Source organism: Cervus elaphus, chromosome 33, assembly GCF_910594005.1.
Source record: "Cervus elaphus chromosome 33, mCerEla1.1, whole genome shotgun sequence".
NCBI lineage: Eukaryota > Metazoa > Chordata > Mammalia > Artiodactyla > Cervidae > Cervus > Cervus elaphus.
In genome coordinates, this window is record NC_057847.1 from 38,767,211 (window position 1) to 38,788,632 (window position 21,422).

The window sequence follows — 21,422 nt, forward strand, 5'->3', positions numbered from 1 at the left end:
ACATAGTAAATCACTATACCCTAATGAATGTTTTTAAATTCAAAAAATAAAATGAATATGTAAATATAAAATAAAAATATGTATATGAATGGAAACAGGCGTACTGGTAAGGAGCTGTGTGACTTGCAGAGGATTGGAAACCTCTCCTCCCTGGATGCTGAAGGCATCCTCTAACACACCTTATCATTCAGTAAATATTCTGTCATTCAGTCATATCCACTGAGGACAATGGTACTTTCTACCCCAGCTCCTGCCTTTGTTCTAGATTATTTCAACATGTGTTAGCCCTCCCTGCTTATATTGCCTGGACTCAGCTGCTATGGCCCCTCCATCCACTCCTCTATAGCCTCCTCCTGCCGTTGCTGTGACCTGTGTTGTCTTGACTGAGAACAGTGCGCCTCAGGAGATTTCATTCCAACATCACACCTCCTCTGACTCCCACTAAACCTGCTCTGAAATACAGTGAGCTCCAGCCTGTCCAGACCCTCAGCATCACTGGTCCTCACTCAGCGTCTCACCCTTACCTAAACTGTTGTTCTTCACAGTTTTCACCAGTTTGCACAGCCCTCTCCCTAAACTGCTCCCACACCGCAGACCTAAGGAGATGGTTTCACTTGCATTCCGTTTAACTTGGCTGTTCCCTTCTCACCCCTCAAGATTCTGGTCAAGGCCTGCCTCCCCACTTCAGCAGCCTCCTCTGCTCCCGTTGGGTTACCATCTGCATAGCTCCCTGCGGACACCCACCTGTGGGGCGGCATTTAACAGGTTCACACACGTCAGTGCACTAAACTGAGCTCCTTGAAGACAGAGCCTGTTTTCTCATCTTTCGCTTTTCATGCCTAGCTCAGTACTTAAACCTTACTAAGCACCAATAACTGTTTGTTATTTTGCATAAATTTAACTACACTATTTACCAAGACAACACTGTTTACAAGCTGGCGTGCAAGTGGCTGACCACAAGCTAGAAGATGTTTCCATGTGTGCATGTGTAACTAGTGTTTAGTATTTATTCTCCTGTAGCTCTAAGGCTCCATCTTTAACTGGATGGCTGATGATTATGGTTAGGGATCCACTTTAGTTTCGGTATCCAAGTGAGTCCCACTTCATAGAGAATTTACTCGTAAGTATGTGCGATACCATGAACTAATTGCATCCTTTAACTGAAACCTGATAGGATGCAGTTTGCATGGCTGTATGTGAGCTTGAACTGCCTACTGACATGAGTTTGAAGCATAAAATACAAGATCTGGTAGTACATTCTTTCAAGGAACTCAGCCTTGTGAAAAAGCTTCCTTTTTTGCTTTTCTTAGGCAGTTTTCTTTTGAGTTGAAATTAAAGAAAACAAGAAGGGATTGTTTTTACCCTCCAACTAAGTAAAGACAAAGGAAAGATTTCATACGTGGGAGCCTTCTGTCAACCTTGCCCTGCAGGCCTTGCAAGGCCCCTGCACACAGCTGCCCCTGTGCTCTTCTCACTCCCCCATGTCCTGCTCCCTCCCCTTGCCGTCCTCTGCATAGTCAGGACCCCAGAGGATTACATGAGTCCCTTCGAAGGGCTGCTCATCCACACACCTATGACCTCCTTACTTTGTCAGCTTGTTCTTGAATGCGACAGGGGAATTTCAAGAAGGAAAAACACCACAGCACCCTTTTATTTTGATGTTGTATCAGCCTAAGATAAGATCTGCCAGTTCCCTGAGTAAAATAGATCTTAGCATGTCACGAATTGAGGTTGGCCAGTTTCCTTTTTTCTCCAAAGGACTTCATGGTTGTGTCATTTAACTGTTTTCTTTGAAGTAGATTCGAAGATTGTTGGTCACACCCATTCTAGGGGGAAAAAAAAAGACCTGATTTCCAAACCACACATAAATGATTGTAGGATTCTCTGCACCTTTGCAGCTAATAATGAATAGTTTCTTCCAAGTAGTGCTGAGGGTCAGAGAGGGTGTAAGAACCACATCAGTTCCTTCTCTGAGAGGAGCATCCCCTAGGGAGGACGGCTGTGTGGTCAAGCCGTTCTCTTTATTCAAACCAGGACTTAACTTTATGCCATTTTCTGATGTGTGATGATCTCTCCTGTGTTTCAGTATTGGTTCCCGACTAGACTACAAGTTCTTTAGTGGCGAGGGCTGTGTTTTATATTTTAATTTTGCAGTAGGCACCAAAAGCCTATGCATCGCCCTGTACCAGCAGAGGTTTACCAAAGGGTTTTCAAGAGCATTTTTCATATGGAGTGCTTATCACAAGATTCGTGGCTGGCTATTTTGATGGCCTTTGGGGATAGATTTTGCCTATAATAGGTTGGGCTGCTTTTTTGGTAGGAGTTTGAAATGTACAATGCAGGTTGGGAAGCCCACTGTTCAATGAACAACCTTTCCCCAAAACAAGTCTCCAGTGGACTGGAGAACCCACACCAGGATTGAAACCATTTTCAACATCTCTGGATTGTTTTCTGTCCATGTAAATACAAGAATTATCTTTGACTAACAGTCTGTTTATTAATGCCTCTCTCTCCCCTCCAATTACCTGACTGACTGCGCTGTCACATGGGTTTCTTCATGGAGTGCATATGATTACTTTCAGTAGAACCAGATGAAAAAGAAAAAATATTGTCAGACAAGGGTAAATTGAATGGGCCTCCACTTTCATGTTTAAATAATGTAGGCTTATTGCTAGGCAGACATAACATTTCATAAATACAGTCAGAGGATGGTTTATTTAATGATGCAAGTTGTTTAGCTGGCATAAGCAGAATTATCCAGGATGGTTTCTGTCAGAGTACTCCGATTCTTGCACGACTGGTGATTTGCATGTGACATTGGAACCAAGTGTAGAAAAGAAACACACATTAGACACAGTCCCTCAAAGACACTTTTTGAAAATTAGGAAACTGAGCAGTTAATTCACTGCGTGACACTAGAAAGGAAGTCTCTAGATGGCAAAGCAGGAGGAGCTCAGCTATGTCATTTCTCCAATACCACCCATCCGTCTGCCAGCACTCTCTTCATGCCAGGATCTTGTAGCTCAGTCCCCTATGTGGGGCCTGGTAATGCATGTTTAGAGTTCCATAAAAATCCACTCAACCACATCACGACGTTTTATGCAGTCTTCTTTCTGAAGCTGCTTTTTAAAAAATCTTGTGCTTTTGTGTCTGTTATTACCATATTTTCACAAAGGCTTTATCTTATGGCAGATTCTTCAAGCATACATTACAGTTGGAAGGAAAAGAAATTTCTCAGAATGCCTTTCCTTCTATCCTTCTCCCCACTCAGGCTCTCACTTTGCTCTGAAAATGCTGAAGCATTTTCTTTTGTTTGGATTTACCTTGGTTTTGAGTGCTAGCTGGTTTGCACTAGCAAAGTCACATTTACTTGAAAGGACCATGAGGGTAAAAGAACTTCTTTGTGAGACAATCTAGGTGAATTCCATAGAAATTTAAAAGCAGTATGTCCTATTGGGTTGATAAAAATTCCATTATGGAGAAATAGTATAGCAGTGTTGCTTTCCCACACAGTGAATGTTAGAAACAAGAGATGGGTAGAACTGAGGTCCAAATTAGGAGATGGACCCAAGGCAAAGACACTGTCACTTATGGTCATGATTCAGAGATTTGTCTGAAAAATGTTTTTCCAGTATCTTCCTAGAAGAGAGTATAAATGCATATGGCATGTTAGCTGGAACTCTTCTAGGGCTGCTTGCCCTGCACCCACAGTCTTTGCACAGTCACCGCAGTCTGTGGGAGACACACAGCATACACTCCATGGACAAAGGCCACACGCACATCCAGTGCTGCAGAAGGCAGTATGATCACGTCTCTCCTTCCAGACCTCTCCATGACATTAATGGAGTGTTAAGACGTCCTTGTATGCTCGGGGCAGAGTTTTTTTTAAAAAAAGAAAAAAAGTGCCTAGTCATTGGATATGCAATTGCTGGTTAGATTCCCAGCCTCACGCTGGCTTCATTCTGCCGCGTTGCCTGAAGCTTCTCCTGTGCAGGCAAGGGAGCTCCAGTGAAGTGCATATGTGACGGCTGGCCAACTCCATCCAAAGACCCCAACTTGCTTTACATCTGCTTTCTGTATTACCTTGACTTTTCAGTTTGGGTATATGCCCAGTAGGGCTTGAAAACTGCTCTTACCCATGTTCTGGAATGTTCCATATGTAGGTAAAATTATTTGGGACTTGTTCAGTGCCAGAAGGCAGAAAAGGTAATGTTTAGAGGAAAAATTACAAATCTGGTAAAAAGGCTGGACATCTTTCAAGGGCTTTTAATTGCCCATTTCATTTCCTGCATGTTTGGCTTAAGCTTCATTTACTCTGTTAAAAACAGAAAATTTGGGTGACTCTAGGACAAAAGAGATACTTGAAGACATGTGCAATGGTCCTGGTACCTTTAGGACAATGTGCTCAAACCTCTGGGATTATGATGGTTCCTGTCTCTCTCACCAGCGTGTACAGTAGAGCAGAGTCTGAATGCACGTTCTCTTGAGATGTTCCCTCCAAAGGTAAATCATGAGTAAGTCATCGCCAAGAAAGCAGAAGCATCCTGGGAGGCCAGTGGGGTGAGGACTGTCTTGCAGATCCGAAACTAAAACTTATTCTCTACCAGAAGGGAAGTCTGGTTTTTAAAAAGTGACAAGGGACCTCAACTAGACGTGTGCCCATGTTTCAGCTGAAGACGCTTTGAGTGTTGTGCCAGGCTTAGGAGGAGACTGCCTTCGGGCAGCTGTTAACACCGTGGATCACACCCAGCCACAGCAGGCCTACTGCAGTCAGTTTTACCCCTTTCCACTGTCAGGTCCTGCTCTAGAGGAACAGTAAATAGTGGTGTGTGCGTGTTAGGTCACTTCAGTCCTATCCTGACTCTTTGCAACTGTGGACTGTAGCCTGCCAGACTCCTCTGTTCATCTAATTCTCCAGGCAAGGATACCGGAGTGGGTTGCCATGCCCTCCTGCAGGGTATCTTCCCGACCCAGGGATCAACCCCATGTCTCATGTCTTCTGCATTGGTAGGCGGGTTCTTTACCACTAGAGCCACCTGGGAAGCCCATAAATAGTGATGTAAGATTTTATCAAAGCACAAGGATCTTGAGTTAAAGATGTAAGTGTTACTATGAAACAGTTTTCTAAAAGGCATTTGCCAGTAACTTCATCCCTAACTACAACTTAAACATTTCTTTAGTCTACATCAAGGCAACGTAGCAACCATAGCCAGCTCTTTAAATCTCACAGAACCAAATCCCAAGGAAAACAGGCCAGTCCCTAAAAATATTTATAACTTCTGAACTAGAAGTTCCTCTCCCAAGAATTTAACAATTCAAAGGAGGAGCCACAGCTCAAAATTTGAGCTCCTCCTGTTGTCACAGGGCTAATAATAGTAACTAATACTCATTGAATTGTTCTGTGTATTTTATGTATATTTATATATATTAATTATAACAGTGTTTTGAAGTAAGCACTTTTAATGGTCTCCATTTCACATTTATGAAACCAAAGACCTGCCTGGAATCACTAGCTAGTAAATGGAAGAGCCAAAATTCAAACCCAGAAAGACTAATCTAGATCCATTGTTCCAACCAGCATAGAATCTGACCACTAGCATCACATTGGCACTGGGATCAGAGAGATAAAATATATAACACACACAGATGTTCACACGGTGTTAGTTATAAGAACAAGAAACTATACATGATCCCTTTTCAAATAGAACATTATGTAACCATTAGAAAAAAAGATTCTGTAGCAAGATAAAGGGCTACAATATAAATGATAAAAGAAAAGCCCCATCACTGCAAAAATGAAAAATAAATATAGACTTAGAAAAGTAGTAAATATTGAATATTGAAATATTTATGTTGGAGTGATGGGAAAATATTGTGTTTTTGGTTTCTCTTTAACCTGACTTGAATGTGGTTTACCCATTATTTTACTGACATGGAAAGCTGAATGGGATATGGAACCCACTGTAAGGGTCAGGAAAGGAGACACAGACCCTAACAGAGCCCGTGTGGGAGGGTATGCATCTGCAGAGAGAAGCCAGAGTTGTGCCCCGTGGTAGACAGGACCACAAGGTTTGGTTATAAACAAAGAAGGGACTGAAACAGGAAACCATGTTGTGCACACACAAAAAGGTTAGTATTTATTGGATCCTTAGATCAAAATTTTTAAGAGTCTTGGCTAGTTTCTCGCATGTTACTAGTTAAGTAGCTGACGCGATCATTAAGAAAGCTGATGACGGTTGCTGTGAAGTGAAAGTCGCTCAGTCATGTCCAACTCTGTGCGACCCTATGGACTATAGCCCATAGGATTCTCCAGGCAAGAATAATGGAATGGGTTGCCATTCCCTTCTCCAGAGGATCTTCCCAACCCTGGAGAAACCTGGATCAAACCCAGGTCTCCCACATTTCAGGCAGATTCTTTACCATCTGAGCCACCAGGGAAGCCCCTATAGTTGCTGAGTGGGCTACTTTTCCAAAACTGATAGAAAGGCTTCTATCAAAGGCAGTTTATATCTTACAGACTGTTATTTGGGATAAAATGCTGCATAGCTAGAAAAAAAATGGGAGCTGGGGGGTAGTCATTTCTCCAGCTGTTGGAATATGGTGAGGAAAAACTCCACTTTGTTAGAAACAGAAGAGAACTTGGAGTCCTCTGAGCAGCTGGATTAGAAAAGTGAGGAGGGTGTCTGGGAGGTCTGATCATGTGCTACAGTGCTTAATCAAAGCAGGCATTCTAGAAATGATGTTGAGTGTAGGTGTCCAGGAAAGACAGTTGAGCCTAAATAAATTGCTGCAGAGTCTGAACTTCAGAATATGGGTAAGGACACAACTTAGTGGAGATGTGCAGAAAGCCATCATGGGCATCCCCCTGTGGCTCACAGCTCCTTAGGAGGGACTGACGATGCCAGAGATTAGGCACTTGGTGAAAATTTCAACTGCAAAACAGACCAGAGAACATAATAATAGAGGAAGGAAGTGGTTAGAATTGTATGTTGCCTCACACAGAATACTAGGGCATTCCTTTTTCCCTGAAGCAAAGACCCAACAACTGTCTAAAAACTGTGTCATTTCTACTGGGTTATGCTGCTGCTGCTGCTGCTAAGTCGCTTCAGTCGTGTCCGACTCTGTGCAACCCCACAGATGGCAGCCCACCAGACTTCCCTGTCCCTGGGATTTTCCAGGCAAGAACACTGGAGTGGGTTGCCATTTCCTTCTCCAATGCCTAAAAGTGAAAAGTGAAAGTGAAGCCCCTCAGTCATGTCCAGCTCTTTGCTACCCCATGGACTGCAGCCCACCAGGCTCCTCTGTCCATGGGAGTCTCCAGGCAAGAGTACTGGAGTGGGTTGCCATTACCTTCTCCGACTGGGTTATAGTTCTTTGAAATAAGAAATTTGTTTTCCTAAGATATGGGACACCTGCCAATAGACACACTGTTTTGACGACTTACCTTTTTGGTTTTAGAGGAAGGAAAATATCTTAATGACAGTGCAGAATCATGTAGCAAATGTAATTCACTTTGAAAGATTCAACTACATTCTGTTCCATTTGTTTCATTTTAAATGATATATTTGCAAACTTGTCATTGCTCACTTGATGTTTACCTCCTCATTACACGTCTTTAGCAGGCTTGATTGTTGCCTGAAATTGCTTTTTCGTTGACAGAGCATAGTCGAGATGAATGAAAATGTGTTGGGAGCACCTTCGCACAGATAGGGAAGGCCTGTTTGGCCTCTCAGCAAAGGCAGCACAGCCTTGGCCCAAGGATGGCTCCCCAGCTGCCCCCATTCACTCCTGCCTGCCTGGGCAGCCCTGGGGAACTTCCAGAATGAGTCTGACCTGGTCGCCTTCTTTCTCTGCTAATGGAGGGAAAATGGTGCATTTGCGTTGTTCCCTTTCAAGTGAACTTTTTTTAAAATTTGACTTTCTGTCTCGGAGCTGGTCATTATAATGCCTCTAGATAAAAGCACTTCCCCAAAGTGAAGCCCCGCAAAGTGCCAGCACCATGGAGTTTACTCTCTCTTGCTCCGCAAGGTTATGGGGAGACAGAATCTAAAACCCTCAGATGTCATTGGAGGAAACATTTGTTACTGTAAGGACCTTTCCAGATCAGTGGAGAGCGAGCTCTTGTTTCTCTCTGAGTTCTTAGTTTATCCTCAGAAGTCAAGGATGAGGCATCGCTGGCCTCGACCGGCTCACTCCACTTCTGCTTGAGTGCCGTCTTTTCTCGGCCCCATTTCCATCTGATTCTGAAGGGCCAGTTGCAGGATTAAAAGCATTGTCAGTGATTAGAAAGCTCTCTGGTTTCACTGCATCCATTCACTTTACCTTCAGTGATTGTTGGCGGAGGTGGAAATTTCCAAAAGTCAGTAGCTTTTTTTTTTTGTTTGTTTGAAGAGACCAGAGAATGTGGTTTAGGAATGTAGGATTTGGCCCCTGTCCATCCTCCATCACACCCGGCTTGCCTTAAATGGAAGAATGGAAGTTCCTCGCTCAGGAAATCGGCGGGTGGGGGAGGTAAGGGAGTCAGAAGGGAGGCTCCGGGCCCCTCTGTGAGTGGCGGGGCACACGTGTCTCCCCAGACACAGGACGGTTCTGCTCTCACCTCCAGACGCGCATCGCAGTGCGGTGCCATTCAGACCTGAGCTCACGTGCCAGCCCATCCCTCTGGAGCAATTCAGCCGGGGAGAGGGGAAAGGAGTGCCAGGGGACAGCCTGCAGGAGGGCTGGCAGCGGGGTTTTGGTTACGTTTTGTTTTTTTGGCAGAACAGTATTGAGAGACACTATTGCTTCCATACCCTGTCATTAGTGGGTGGGTAATAGTGATATAAAATAAGAGATGAATTAGGGTAATAAGAGGCAGAGGAGAAAGGAGTAAATTTTCCACAAGTAATATTTTTCTCTTCATGGTTATTTAACTTTGAAACAGAACTTGAAAGTAGTAATCACCATTCCACGGTAGACAAAGGACTGAATGTAAGAGCCAGACAGGAAGGTGTGCTTATCTTTATTACGTTAACTAGAAACATACTGAAACATGCACAACTTTTAGGAAGACACTGCTGTTTCCATTATAGAAAAAAACATTTTTAAAAAGAAGTTATGGCTGGCCTACTGTGGTGTTGCTTTTTTTTTTTCTTCTTTTCTTTTTTTGGCTAATGAAGACTTAACCCTGGTGAGAAAAGTCTGTGCATCTTAGGCCCCTTTTGCTTTTCTTTGACAGTTTTTTGGGATCATTTCATGAGGTGGATATATTGTAAAGCAACTCCAAGTGGGATGATTAAAGGCCAAAAAAAAACCTTTGCTGTTTCCCTGCTATAGCCCCCAAATAAATAAGACCTGATTGTATTAATTTGTTGATTCACCCAAGATGGAATAAGTGCCTGCAGCATGCCAGACACTTAGGCACTAGAGGTAACAGGGATGAAGAGAAGTCACTGCCCCCACGGAGCTTATACTCTAGAGGGGAGATAGACACCAGAGAGATACCCACAGTCACGAAGTATTATAGATGCTCCAAATGAAAATGCAGTGTGGCGGGGGCTGGGCAGGTGGGCGTGCGAATTGAGAATGCAGCATTGACATATATGCGCTGCCATGTGTGAAATAGCTAGCTAGTGGGAAGCTGCCGTATAGCACGGGAGCTCAGCCCAGCGCTCTGTGATGACCGCAAGGGTAGGAAGGGGAGGGTGGGAGGACGGCTTAAGAGGGAAGGGATGTATGTATACCTGTGGCTGATTCATGTTGTTGTAACACAGACAGTAACACAACATTGTAAAGCAATTACACTCCAATTTTTTAAAAATTAAAGAAAAATTTTTAAATCGTATGAATGAATAGTAAGCTCCTATTAAAAAAAAAAAAGTACAGTGTGAGCAGTTTACAAGGGAACTTGTTTTCTCCTGGAAGAAGTGAAGACCTCTCTGAGGAATTATAATGGAAAATTACGGGAGCATTTTTAAGTAGAGGAGGGGAGGGTGACAATCCTAGTTACATTTGAAGATTTACAGAGATGGAGTTGAACAGGGCCCAGAATGAAGAGAAGAGTACCCACACCTAAAGAAATACACGAGTGAATCAAAAACTGCCTTTGCCTCTTTGGAGTAGCTCTTTAAATGTTTTATTACACTCCAGTTTGAACAAAATAACTAACATTTTGTGTACTGTATTTCTCACCGGTGGATCCTCTTCTAAGGGTCTGAATAAACTTTTGCCTTGAAGTATTTTCTCAGTTCCCTTTGAGCACCAACACTGCTCCTATTTAAAAAAAAAGAATTCAGTTATATTTTGTCTCTCGTCAACACATACAATTCTGGTTTCCTGTTATTTTTCCCTGTTTATTCAGCTCCTACAGAACCGTTATTGTGTAAATTTGCGGATGGCGGACAGAAGAAGAGACAGAACCCAAACAAATACATCCCAAATGGACGGCCCTGGCACAGAGAAGGAGAGGTGAGACTTGTAAGTCCTTTCTTGAAACTTCTGTGGGACTGTGTCATCACAAAAAATACGAGAGTAGTTACATGTGCAGCATCTTGACGTGGTTATCACATTTCTAAAATAGGGGCTAGGGTTAAAACTTCATTATCCAGATAGTGTCACATGAGGACTTCTCACAGACAGACCATAGGTGATGGAAACAGCCATGTTTACCAGTTAGCAACATTTTTTTCCCCCCCAAAAAAAAGCATTTTAAATTGCTGTAAGAAATGCACAAGTGGTCTTTAATGTTACGGTTTCTTAGAATTACAGTTTTAATTATTTAGAAATTATTTTAAATATTATTAAAATAAATAGTATATTTGTCATTCAGGTTTTTTTACCTAATTCTTTTCAATAATGTTCTTCAGAAAAAGAGCTCAATTTCTTAATAAAAATGTTGGCCCTCCATTCCCCCATACTAACCGTAAATAAATTGTTCTTTCATTTTTTGGTTTGTTTTTTTTTTTAAGTAACATATTGGTTCAAGAATGTCTAAGGAGCTGCCATTCAGTAGAAATGTCCTACAGTCTGTACTGTCTGGAGATTACCACTAATCACTTGTAACACATTTGAAATGTAGCTAGTATGGTAGAGGGACTCAGCATTTCATTTAATTTTAAATAGCTGTCTTTGACTGAGGGCTGCTGTGTTGTACAGTGCCAATCTAGAGCTTAATTCTCATGTTGAATTCATAATTACGTGTGTTTAACATAAACTCTCAATTTTATCAAATACTAAACTGTCCCCATTTTTTGTTGCCATGAGTCTGAGAAATGGAATTTTTAATTTGTACCTTTGCAGATGAATGTTTCTTTTTCTTTCCCATAGGCTGGAATGACACTTACTTATGACCCAACCACAGCTGCTATACAGAATGGGTATGTCATTAAGATAAATACATAATGGCTAGAGGGAAAATGTGAAGGTGGAAAATATCAGACGTTTATTCCATGAATGATTGTGCTTAAAGGATTACTTAATAAAGGCTTTTGTGTTTGTTCTAGATTTTATCCTTCACCATACAGTATTGCTACAAACCGAATGATTACTCAAACTTCTATTACACCCTATATTGCGTCTCCTGTATCTGCCTACCAGGTTTGTACCTTTAGGATTCATCAAGAGTATGACAACTTGCCAGCCATGAATCACGGCTGTGTTTTTATGTATCTGAAAATTGTGAACATTTATAATGAAATTTTAAGTCAAATGTTAGGCAGCTTGGATACCCAGTTTAGAATTAGCTGCTTTTTATTTGACAGAGTGATTTAGTTTTGTGTTTAGGAGAATGTACAACGAAGGGAAATGGTTGTCAGTTGTCAGTTTTTTAAATCACAGCATTTTAGAATTGGGACAAACTCAGATGCTTCCTTTATAACAGGCCCTGCCGCTGGACACCATGTGTCCCAGACATTGAAACTGGAAGAGAATTGCCATTAGGTCAAATACAGAATAGATCTGCACGGTTGCCTTTGTTAATTTGTCAGCGGAAACTAACAAAACAGCAAGTAAATATGCTAATAAATGAAGATGTGTCTCTATTAGGTAATGTGAAATGAGCAATGCAGTGAGACTTGAGGCCAAAAAAGGGGAGGCGGCTTCCCATTTAGGATATTTTTTGAAAAGGCTTTACCTTACACTCCCAACTTAGAACCAAGATCTCCTTCAGCACCTTGTGGTTATACTGACGTGGTTTTATTGGAGGAGTAGCTCCTATTCTCCATGAATCCTGAGTGTACCTGTATTTCTCCCTCTCATATCAGAGTGTCTCTCACAAGGTCACCACCTTGGCCCAGACAGGAACACCAACGGAGTCAATTACAGACATAGGAATACACTTTTGTTAACTGTTGAGATCCTGTGTGACTAAACTTTTGTGAATTCTTGTCTTTAAAACAATTGAATTAGAAATTGTAACCCTGTGGTGGTAGGGGATAATATCTAATAACTGTGTAATTCCACATCTATAAGCCTCAGTTTCCTCATCTTTAAAATGGGGATAATAATAGTTTCTATCTCATAGGCTTATGATAACAACTAAAGGAGATTATCTGTGTAAAGAGCTCAACCCAGTACCTGGTATATGATTAGCACTCAATAAATGTTAGCTATGATTATTATCGTCCTTTACACTTTACATCCAGGATTAACTGACTGGTAAGAGTATATCCATTCTGCTTTTTAAAAATAATGGATTGGTCAACATAAGCAATATAGCAAAGGTGGTTCTGTCTAAAAGCATAAAAGTAGTTCTGAATAACAAAGATAAGTGTTTAAATGCACTAAAACTGAAGTTGTAAAGTAGCATTCACAGCCTCCCTCAGCTTCTAGATTCTTCTCACTTCCTTTCTCTGAGCCGTCACTCATTGTCTTTTATCTCTTTGGGTTGTTAAGTTTCTTATGCTGCTACTTGGATCTGCTCATCTGCTTGGTGTAGCACTCACTCATTTAATCCTCTCTAATGATTTTGAGCTTAAGATTTGTTTATTTTCCTTGCCTATCTGAGATTCACTGAGATCTGCTGCAGTGCATTTTCCCTAATTAACAATTCCTGTATCTGATTTTAAGGGATAGTCTTCTTTCTTAACTATTTGAACTTTGCAACCTCTAATAGGGACAAGTAAGCATATTCTCAGGCAAATGAAAGATTATGCATATTAATTTCAGTGTATGCACTGTACAGCTATGAATGTATCTCCTCACAACCTCTTTTTCTGTCTTTACTATAATGGCAATGAGCATTTTGGCCACAGAATTATTTCATAGAGTAGAAGAAAATTAGGAGACCAGTGTTGTTAATAGACTTGATAGACCTAACTGAAAACAGCATTTCATTACAAAGGCCTGATTTCTTTTCCTGGGCAATCTGTTTCCCTAAGATACGTGTGGAATTTCATTCCAATTGCCTGGCCCTCGTGGCATTACTTGTTAGATCCTCAACCCCATAAGTTCAGGGGCCCAGTGGGGTCAGAAAATGGGCTTTAAGTGATCTGTGATTCTCTTAAATGCAAAGTGTCAGTGGTATGTGGTATGCATACCAGTGTATGTCACTGGTATGCAGTCAGGTGCGGAGGGAAAGGTCCATTTCCTTCATCAGGTTTCAAAAGGATTCATGATTCAAAAGAAAATAAAGAACCAATAAAGAGTTCACATAATATACATTATTATTCCCATTTTATAGTTAGGGAAAATTGAGGAAAAGAATTTGATAGCAGCAGATTTGTTGCTTCAGAAAGAAAATTGGATTAGATGTCATGGCTCCCTAACCCCATGATGATATGAGCTATTAGATTATCAGGACCACAGAAATATACCATGGATGAGTGCATCTGGCCCAAATTGGGGTCTGCAGGGAGCTGCTCGCCTCCCCGTGATGTTTTCAGTGAAGGCCTGGTGCTTGTGTTGGAGCGGGCCTTTTACCACTAAACTACTGTATGCTTATATTAATACAATTGGATTTGAGAAATTGGCATCTGCAAGAAACCACCAATATCCCGATGGGGAAAGGCTGCAGTCCAGATAACTGAAATGCTAACGAGGCAGAAGCACTTAACTTTGGTCTGCCTTAGGTGGCAAAGGAAACCAGAGAAAACAAGTATCGGGGCTCTGCTATCAAGGTAAATCACAATCCATTCTTCCCCCATGACTCTTCCCCATGTCCTCTCTGTAGATCCTCTTAAGTTAACAGTAGGGAATGAGATACAGGAGGGTTTTGTTCTCAAGAATTAAGAGCCAAGCTTATTCTGAAATCTAATCTCAGGAAAGCTTTGGGTATCAAGAAATGGGTCGATAGTCTTTTCTTTAGAGTGGCAGAAACAACCTTGCTTTCTTCCCTGCCACAGAATCTGACTCTCAAATCATTTCTCAGTCCAGAGGGTCTACTGTATAGATGTCCTTTTAACTGTAGATGTCAGGATCTAGTTACTAAAGTTTAATTTCCTAAATATGAATTTCAGATTTTTATATTTCACACTAACTAGAAATTATTGACTACTAGATAAGATTTCTGAAACAATGTCCTGGGTATCAAAAGGGAGTTGAATTTGATTACTCTTTAAAAAAGCACATACTTTAAGGGTTAGTTTCTAGTAAGATGTGCTGGAATGAATTCTCATTCTTCTGTATTCCTAAAGCACCTATGTTCCTACCTTGATTGTAACACTTTTCACTGTTTCTTTGAGTTGTTTACTTGTTTATCTCCCTTGCTTAGAGAGTAAATTTCTTAAGGGTGGGGCCCATGTCTTATTGCCTTTTTACCTCTTTGGTGCTTGATACTCAATAAATACTTTTTCAGTGGGCAGATGGAACTTGGTTTCAAATAATCATTTCATCCTATTCAGAGTGACCAATTTGTCAAGAATTCTAACTGCTTTAAATTAAATCCTTTTAATCAATTGATAGTATTGTTTCTTTATTTTCCTCCTGTAGATTTTAACATGATTAAAAGAGCTCTAGAGAAATAAGTAGTGCTCCTATGGAAATCAATGTTTCTTCCAAAATCCTTCCTTTTCCAGGTGCAAAGTCCTTCCTGGATGCAACCTCAACCATATATCCTACAGCATCCCGTAAGTTTTTCATCTTAATGGCTTTGTAGTTTTCAAGTAAGCTATGTGTAAGTTAAAAAACCATTCTCTGGATTTAAACCATTTGCGCAAAGGTGGTGTAGGATTTGGGAAATGTTAAATATGGGATTTTGAGAATGTATAAGTTCATTATAAAACTTTGACTCACCTTATCTTAAAACAAATTGGTAGTTGACATTAAGTTAGATTTGCAGTCCACGAGAATTTAAATGTAGGAGATCATTTCACTGAATTTTTAAATTTTAAAGTTTTTAAATTACTAAATTTTTAACCATACTTGTGATGAAATAGCTCTCTTTGTCTACATTCTGTTTAATGCAAATATAAAGTGTTTAGAATTGACCTAGAGATTTTTCATCAGTGTTAACCTCTCCATGGAAATTTTAAATACTAAAGTAGTAACACCTGTTGAGGGTAAATAACAAATGTGATTTCTTTAGTGACACGAGCATGTACTGTACTTACATATATATTACATTTTTTAAATTGAATGAATTACACTTTACCTTATTAGGTAGTATATTGAATGTATTTTTCAAAAATACATAAAATCCAATTTGTTGAATTAAAACATGAGTTTAGAATGTTGAAAAATAAAAGTAAAAAACAAAAATCACAAAAAAGACTAAGGATGCCTAATAGAATAATCTGGATGCTCACCACAAAGCAGCCACAGAGGGAGCCTCAGCTTTCTGATAACCAGTGCAAAATGGGACTCTTAATAAGCAATATAGCTCACAGTGCTTATGAAACAGATCAGTCGCATAGGAAAAAGCACATTGTTCGTGGCCTTAAAAGGAGACAGGAATTTCTTTAGGACAACTTCCAAAAGAGGACACGACGCTGTGTTAGACCAGGCATGTGAAACAGCAGAACAGGGACACATTCTGAACAGGAAGTTGCTGAGATGACTTTGAAGAAGGAGAAAAAGCATGTTTAGTTGATAACACAGGAGAGGAACTCTGTGATGATGTATCTGTATGTGTTATATTGTCTGTATAGACATGCACACATACGTTTCTACACACCCATACATGTATCTACCCACATCCACCCATTAAGCCACACAAATGCCCATGGCAGTCTACATCCCAGGTACTCTGTGCTGTCCTATTCAGGAATGCTAGAAATCAGCTCATCTTTCATTTGGGGGCTTTCTAGGACAATAGCTCCTACAGATGAATGAGGAAGAGCAGCAGGAAACGCCTGCATTTTCTAGACTTCTGAGTCATTTACATGTTACCACTCACTTTTGAATGATGCACCTTAAAAATTTTTTAAGGAAAAAAAAAAATTTTTTTAAGGGGAAAAATTCTTATGAAATATATTAATAACAAGTGATCTCTGACATGGGCTTCCCTGGTAGCTCAGCTGGTAAAGAATCAGCCTACAATGCAGGAGATGCTGGCTTGATTCCTTGGTTGGGAGGATCCGCTGGAGAAAAGGGATAGGCTACCCACTCCAGTATTCTTGGGCTTCCCTGGTGGCTCAGTTGGTAAAGAATCCGCCCGCAATGCGGGAGACCTGGGTTCGATCCCTGGGTTGGGAAGATCTCCTGGAGAAGGGAAAGGCTACCCACTCCAGTTTTCTGGCCTGGAGAATTCCATGGACTTTGTAGTCCTTGGGGTCACAAAGAGTCGAGTCGGACACAGCTGAGTGACTTTCACACAACTACTGTCTCTGACATGAATCTGCATCCTTTGGCAATCTTCTCTGGAGGGAGGAGGGCTTACCTATTAAGAGACAGGCAGCACATCTCTTAGTTGAACACCACTGAGACAGCAGTTGTGTGTGCAGAAGGACCTACCTGAGAAGTCATTCCTTTTCCCACCCAGATTTAGACTGCCTGAGACTAGCACTAAAGTTCCTGCACATCAGCTTTTACCCTCAATTGTGTATCTATCAATAAATAAATGCTTTTAAGGGATGATGAGTCAGTCGCAGTGATACCAAAAACCTAACATTAATAATTGTATGATGTATCAGAGTAATTGCATCCTCAGGTAATTGGGTGATTGCAGAAGTGAGAGGAATGCGATAATTTAAGAATATTACAATAGGATAAATTAGAGAAGATGCAAAAATCCGGAAATAGAACTAATTGAATTTCATATACAATCAGAGTGCCATTAAGTAATCATTAAAAATGATAATGAGAGCAAGGCAGTAAGTTAGGTAAATATTGATAATGGAATGTTAAGTTAAAAAGCAAAACCCAGGATATGAAGTAGTTTCGTATTTCATATGAACCTGGTTGCAACTCTGTAAAAATAAGTGGAAGCCAGAATCCATGCAGTGCTACCCAGACACTGCTAACAGCCATGTATTAGAGACAGGCTGGGTTATATGAGTGATTTTTTTTCACCCCTCCTCTGCGTTTTTAACTATATTTAATTTAATTTTTATTTATTTATTTATTTTTAATTGGAAAGTAATTGCTTTACAGCTATGTTTAATTTTGTTTTTGAAGACCAGAATTTTTTCCAATGAAGTCAAAGATTCTGAAATTAGATTATTAATTATATCTGAATCTGCTTCCCTCCCCTGGCACCAAATTACAGTTGCAATTGCTGAGAAACAGTGAATGAATGAAGACTGTGATCTTGACCCTAACAGCCTGACCTTGAATCAAATGACTATTTTTTTTTAACATTTTTAATCAAGACATTGTATTTATAATATGCAGTATAGTACATTGTGTTGTGACTGCATAAAACATCAACTGTCATTTACTTTAAAACTGACTTAAGCATTTCGTAACCCTGGCCAGCCGAAAGTAGTTTGTGTTTCCTGTCACAGCTCATAGTCCTCCTGGGGGCTAGCTTGCTTTACCGTTAAGTGAAGAGAAAGGGAGAGGTATTTAATAGAGAGGGATTTCTATGAAGTGAGTGCTCTTTAGAAAAGTCTCAGGGAGACTTCCCTGGTGGTCCAGTGGCTGAGACTCCATGCTCCCAATGCGGGGGACCTGGGTTTGATCCCTGGTCAGGGAGCTAGATCTCACATGCAGCTAAACAAAGATTTTACAAGTCTCAGAAAGCACAGTCTAGACGATTTTTAAGAAATCGCTTATGACAGTTTACAAGTTTGAAGGGAGGTTACTTTTGCTTCATGTTCTGCAGCAGGCTAAGCCATTTCCTATGGAAAAGGTGGTTCTAGAATTCCGCTCCTCCCTCATGTGTCTCACTTGCTCTGTCCGACTCCCCAGGGTGCCGTGTTAACTCCCTCCATGGAGCACACCATGTCACTACAGCCCGCGTCTATGATCAGCCCTCTGGCCCAGCAAATGAGTCATCTGTCACTTGGCAGCACCGGAACAGTAGGTGGCAAATTAATATCATGTGTCTCAGCTTACAGAGGAGGCTAAATTTGTGCAGCCTGGTTTTCCTTATCAGTTATAGGCTCTATAATGTCAGAGATTATATCTGATCCCCTCTCACCTCCCACATTGCCTTCCACATAGTAAATACTCAGAGATTTCTTGATTAATTGATGAACTGAAAGTCTGTCCTCTGGCTATCTGTCTCTCCTGTATCAGAGTATAGCTTCCATACAAGACCACTTGTAGCCCTAATAACTGGTATCATTCATTCACACTGGCAGACCTGGGCTCATGAAGCCAAAGATGAACGTGATACATGGTAATAAAGGCAGGGGATTTTTCCTCACTTACTTCCACTTGTATGGGTTTTAGGGGCGCTGAATCACAATCATAGTATTGACTTATTTTCCCCAAGTCCAGGGTTGCATTTGGATATGGAGTTGAGCTGATATCAGATTAATTTCCAGGGTTGATATGTGTAGCATTTAGATGGTAAGATGACCAAAGGCTTTTAATTGAGACCGTATCTGTGGTGACTTAACAGAACAAAGGGTAGTATTTTCTTTGCTTACATTCACAGCCAACAGCAGCAGGTCGTCAAGTCTAAACCAGGGCCACATACATCCAATGAGAAATCTCTCCTGCCTTTGGAGAAGGATAATTTTCAGCATCAGGAAAGCAAGGGTCCGTTTTCCATTTTTTCCCCATTTTTCAGTGACCCGCTGAAGATCTAAGGCATTTACTTCTTGGGTCTCCACTTACGGGAACAATTCTAATTCAGGCAGCTGCTGGAAATGAATGAGGTTCTTTGAAGCAGAGATTTTCTAGATTAAAATAGCACATTAGTGATATTGAATTATTGAGGATGAGAAGCTGTAATGATCTTCACCCATGGCTTGTCATTGGCCACCCTGACTGTATTCTTCTTTTCAGTACATTCCTGCCACATCAGCTATGCAAGGGGCCTACTTGCCACAATACACACATGTGCAGACGGCGGCAGTTCCTGTGGAGGTTGGTACACACCATCCAGTGGCCATTATGGATGGCAATGAGTAGTTTCAGAAGTGGGTAAATCAGAACTCAAGGAAGAATCAAATCAAAATTGAAACATGTGCATAAAGAACTGAGTTTAGAGGGAGTGTATGCTTAGAGTTGTTTTCAACTATGAAATATAATTCTCTGCATACAGATTAGCATGGCAATATCCAGGCCACACCCCCAGGGCTCCCTGAAATATTTTAATATTTTCTAAGCTTGTAGCACATTTCATTACCCCCTCAAGTCTCTATCCTGTCTCCTATAAAATGATACTTCCAGGCAAATTAAGATAAAGCTGGAGTTTGCAGTCCTGGTACCAAAGATTTTATCAATAATAATAATTATAAAAATCTGTTATAATTAAATACTTGGAAAAAATATTTCAGAATTTAACAGGGATAAAGAACAAACCATACCTGTTTTTGTAGAATACTTAATAGAGCTAAATAATTCATAGTTCTTATTACAGAAGATACTGGTATGATATTAATATGGAAGAAATCTGACATTTGAATTCAAGGTGGGCAGAAAGCATAGTGTTTTCCTGCCAAGTATCCTTGAAATTCTAAGGAAATTCATCAACCCGGTCGATCCCATCAGCTAGTCACATCCCATAGGTTCCAATTCCAAAAACAGCCCTAGGACGACAGGGGAGGTAGGATGTTTTGTTTTGTTTTGTTTGCCTCTAAATGATTTAAATTTGTGCAGTTATTGGCAACCACAGTTACTGGGACCCACAATCCATATCTGCAGTGCTGAAACAAACAAATCTTAAGAATTTTCTTTGTAACTACTTCAGCAAAAACCTGACCTGTGGCAGAAGCCCAGCTGAACTGACACAAGACAAGATCTTTGCCCCATTTACACTGTATATTCATACTTTTCAGCACAGACTGTTAATGTGTTTGATCATAAGGTACAGTCTGAGACCCCGCTAAGTATCATTGGTGATACACAGCATATGCATACTATATTTCAGATTGTAAAATCTGAAATTACTGAGGTCCAAGTCACATCTGGCCCCAAAGGATAAGAGATTTGTTTAATAAATTGTAGTTTGATGTGAAGAGACAACCTCATACAAGTTGGAAGAGGTTCTTTGGGTCTATCAGACATCTAAACTCCTTAGGGAAGTAATTAACCTTGAAGGCTCTATATGACATTAAGAAAATCACTTGTAAGCAGCGCTTGTCTTTACGATGTGGGACTCAGTCCAATCTGGGTAGTAGAGTTTGGATTTCATTGCTCACATGTCTCATCTGTTCTGCTTTGTTGTAGGAGGCGAGTGGTCAGCAGCAGGTGACTGTGGAGACGTCTAATGACCATTCTCCATATACCTTTCAACCCAATAAGTAACTGTGAGGTATGAGGGAACGATCTCCATCACTGTAGGGCTCAAGTCAAGGAAAGGCTGTGATGATTTTATCAGAATGATACTTAGAACAACTCAGGTCTGGTCACGCTGCTTCAGTCATGGCAAGGGAATCCAGTGTTACTGAAATCTTAAGATTAGTGATTTTGTGGTCTTGTAAATTAAGTATTCTGTCCAAAAAGAACAGTGCCTTATATTGAAATAAAATGTATGTTTGCTCTCTCTCCCTCCCTATCTGCCCCCAAAATCAGTAACATAATCAGAGAATGCCAGGTACCAAATTTGTCCTACATTTATATAGATAGATAGATAGATATGTGTGTGTGAGAGAGTATATATATATATCTCCTATATTTATATTATTTTAATGCTCACAGACTGAAGAAAAAACAGTGTAAGATTTTGCTTAGTCTAGTGTTACAAGATTAGCATTATCTTGACAGAATCAAATGTGAGTATCCTTAGATTGATAGATTGCTTTCCCCACTCTCACTTGGACCACATATCTCAAAACTTGTCACTCTGCCATGCAGATTACATTGAACAACTGTGTGGAACATAGAACACTTGGGTTTCTAGATTGCCCTGGTGAAGTATGTTGCAGGCCTCAGATTTGAAAGGTGGACTCGGG

General features: G+C 40.6%; 1 protein-coding gene across 7 annotated transcripts in view; it reads left to right on the plus strand.

Moving 5' to 3' along the window:
* RBMS1 (RNA binding motif single stranded interacting protein 1) overlaps nucleotides 1–21,422 on the plus strand; it is a 213,470-nt gene that overhangs the window by 189,251 nt on the left and 2,797 nt on the right. For 4 of the 7 annotated variants that reach the window (XM_043894571.1, XM_043894572.1, XM_043894573.1 and 1 more), the window contains exons 7-14: nucleotides 10,340–10,455; nucleotides 11,305–11,354; nucleotides 11,481–11,574; nucleotides 14,046–14,093; nucleotides 14,991–15,041; nucleotides 18,265–18,375; nucleotides 19,312–19,392; nucleotides 20,698–20,782. In XM_043894571.1, coding sequence (XP_043750506.1) covers nucleotides 10,340–10,455; nucleotides 11,305–11,354; nucleotides 11,481–11,574; nucleotides 14,046–14,093; nucleotides 14,991–15,041; nucleotides 18,265–18,375; nucleotides 19,312–19,392; nucleotides 20,698–20,775 — 629 coding nt within the window. In that variant the 3' untranslated portion in view covers nucleotides 20,776–20,782. The remainder of the gene's footprint in view (nucleotides 1–10,339; nucleotides 10,456–11,304; nucleotides 11,355–11,480; nucleotides 11,575–14,045; nucleotides 14,094–14,990; nucleotides 15,042–18,264; nucleotides 18,376–19,311; nucleotides 19,393–20,697; nucleotides 20,783–21,422) is intronic. The other 3 variants (XM_043894574.1, XM_043894576.1, XM_043894577.1) reach the window with 3 other exon arrangements.